The sequence below is a fragment of the Lolium rigidum genome, chromosome 4, assembly GCF_022539505.1.
Source record: "Lolium rigidum isolate FL_2022 chromosome 4, APGP_CSIRO_Lrig_0.1, whole genome shotgun sequence".
Classification (NCBI taxonomy): Eukaryota; Viridiplantae; Streptophyta; class Magnoliopsida; order Poales; family Poaceae; genus Lolium; species Lolium rigidum.
Genome location: NC_061511.1, coordinates 17,757,684 through 17,760,274, shown reverse-complemented (window position 1 = coordinate 17,760,274; position 2,591 = coordinate 17,757,684). Strand labels below are relative to the sequence as shown.

Below are 2,591 nucleotides of genomic sequence, written 5' to 3'. Positions count from 1 at the left end.
AAACACCAACGTGCATCACACCTCAATCTCGGAAATTTTAATCTTCTAAACCTTGGACCAACAGAAATTATAAGGAATCGAGGGGCAGCACACCTAATTTTGCGTCGTAGTCCGCCTGTGCCTTCTGAATGGTCTTCCATGTATCAGGATCGTCAAGTCCCCGACGATACACCTCATCGGGGATGTGCGGAACGCGAATCGGGGAGCTGCCTGCAGATGAGACCTCCTCCTCCTCCTCCTCGCTGGTTCTCTTCCGTTTGCTTGGTCTCTTGTTCGAACCCGCCCTTCTCCTTCTCTTCTTTCGCTGTGCCGATTGGGAGCCCGAGGACTGCCGCCGCGCACGCACCAGCGCCACCGACCGCGCCGTCGTCGCGGGCATGGCGGCAGCGGAGGCGGCTGTGGCGGAGCTGCGGCCGCGGCGGAGCGCAGCGGCGACGGCTGTGGTGGAGCAGCGGCCGCGGCGGCGCGCGGGGGCTCTGGACCCCGACGCCTCTCCCTCTTGGGTGGCGGCGAGCGGCATTGTTGACCTAGCGAGGAGCAAGCCGGTGGCCCCCTCACGATCGCCGGGGACGCTCGCGAGCCGGTGCCTCCGCCGTGGCCGTGCGGAAGGGCTGGGGAAGTGAAAATTTGGTGGCGGGAGCAAACCCTTGACCGGAGCAGCCCGGAGGCCCTCAGACGACAAGGGGGAATTTGATCTTTTGCGCAGTTTTTGTGGATTTTTCGCGAGTGCCCTCGTTTTATTTCGTACCAGTAGATGATTCGCCCGACGTGTCTTCATTGCTACCAAGGTGGCAAGGTTGTCGGTATTTTTTTTTTTTTTTTGAGAATGTCAGCACTTAATTGATCAAATCAAATCATTACAAGTTACGAAGTTCGTCCCGGATAGGATACTATAGGTTATATTGTTTTTGCTACACCCTTAGAGCATGTCTAACAAACTCCTTAAAAGGCCCAATCCCGTAAAATAACCGTCGATATACTGGGTAGAGCTCTACCCGACCGTCTAGCAGACCCCGTAAATCAGGCCCCCGTCTCGAATTTTTACAGTTTTGGCTACGGGGTGGCTTTTCGCCCCTTACTTGTGAGGGTTGGGAGGGGGAATACAGGGTCAACCCCTCACCCGTGGCGGGCTGAAATTTCAGCAGATAGCAACTGCTCCTGCACATGACCTTGCTGGAATCCGGCCAAATTCTACCGAGCTGCGGTCGAGGGTGGCGGCACGGGGGCTAGGAACGGTGGCGCCCGAGACTGGAGCGGCGGCAGCGCAGCAAGGCAGCGCGTGGGCCGGAGCGGGCGACCAGGTGTGGCCATGGCGGGCGTTCGAAGCGGGAGCGGGCGGGTGCCGGCGTGGGGGCGGCCGGAGCGGGAGAGGGCGCAGCCGGAGCGGGCGCGGCCGGTCGTGGCTCGCGCGCGGCCGTGGCGGGCGGCGGCCGACCGTGGCTCGCGCGTGGGGGGCGGGTGAAAGTGCATGGAGCCCGGCCCCATGTGTGGTTTTGGTAATTAATGACAATCCCTATGGACTAATGTTTGCATTGAGTTATATTTATAGGAGTTGTCCATAGGCAATGCTTGAACCATATGTTGGCTTCAAGATTGCAATAAGAAGCAAATGAAGAAGATCAAGTGTCAAGTATGTCTTGAAGATGAAGATGAAGTGAGCTCTTAAGGTTAACTTCAAGACATCAACGAAATGAAGTGCAAGTTCAAGATGAGCCAACTCGAAGAGATCATAAGATTGAAGCTCAAGATTGCAATAAGAAGCAAATGAAGAAGATCAAGTGTCAAGTATGTCTTGAAGATGAAGATGAAGTGAGCTCTCAAGGTTAACTTCAAGACATCAATGAAATGAAGTGCAAGTTCAAGATGAGCCAACTCGAAGAGATCATAAGCTTGAAGCTCAAGATTGCAATAAGAAGCAAATGAAGAAGATCAAGTGTCAAGTATGTCTTGAAGATGAAGATGAAGTGAGCTCTCAAGGTTAACTTCAAGACATCAACGAAATGAAGTGCAAGTTCAAGATGAGCCAATTCGAAGAGATCATAAGCTTGAAGCTTGCCATGAAGAAATGAAATGCAAGTTCAAGATGAGCCATCTTGAAGAGATCATTTGATTGACTCTTGCCATCCATATGCTGATCATGGATATGTGAAGTTGCGCCGAAGAAGAAGCTCTCCCATGGTGGTTTATGGGGGAGCAATCTTCAAGACTTCGTCAAGCAAGCACAAGCAAGAAAGGCGTTCCATCTTGTTGCGGTCAAGATCGTCATCATCGAGCTCAAGTGGAATGCGCAAGTATAAGGTTTGCTCTTGATAGGGTTTCTTTCTCACCGGTCTCATAGTGTAGTTGGAGACCAGTTTATAGTTTAGTTGTCGTACTATCAAGAGGGCTCTCGAGTGAGTAACTCGATCGTATCCTTCGGAGAGCTCAAACCTTTGCATCCTTGCATCATCTTTCTTGGTTGTTATTTGTATCTTATCCATATGGTGTTTTAGAGCTTGTGCTTATTCTCATGACAAGCTCTAGTTCATCGAAAACGGATTCCGCATGAATCACTTGTTATTAAGCTCTTCACTCTTTGTGGGGTAGCTCTT

The 2,591-nt window shown here is 52.0% G+C and overlaps 1 protein-coding gene across 1 annotated transcript in view; it reads right to left on the bottom strand.

Annotated features, from left to right (window-relative positions):
* Positions 1-520, bottom strand: part of LOC124646726 — a 6,434-nt gene extending 5,914 nt beyond the window's left edge. The window contains exon 1 of the mRNA XM_047186804.1: positions 94-520. Within this exon, the coding sequence (XP_047042760.1) occupies positions 94-520 (427 nt within the window). The remainder of the gene's footprint in view (positions 1-93) is intronic.
* Between the last annotated feature and the right edge of the window lie 2,071 nt (positions 521-2,591).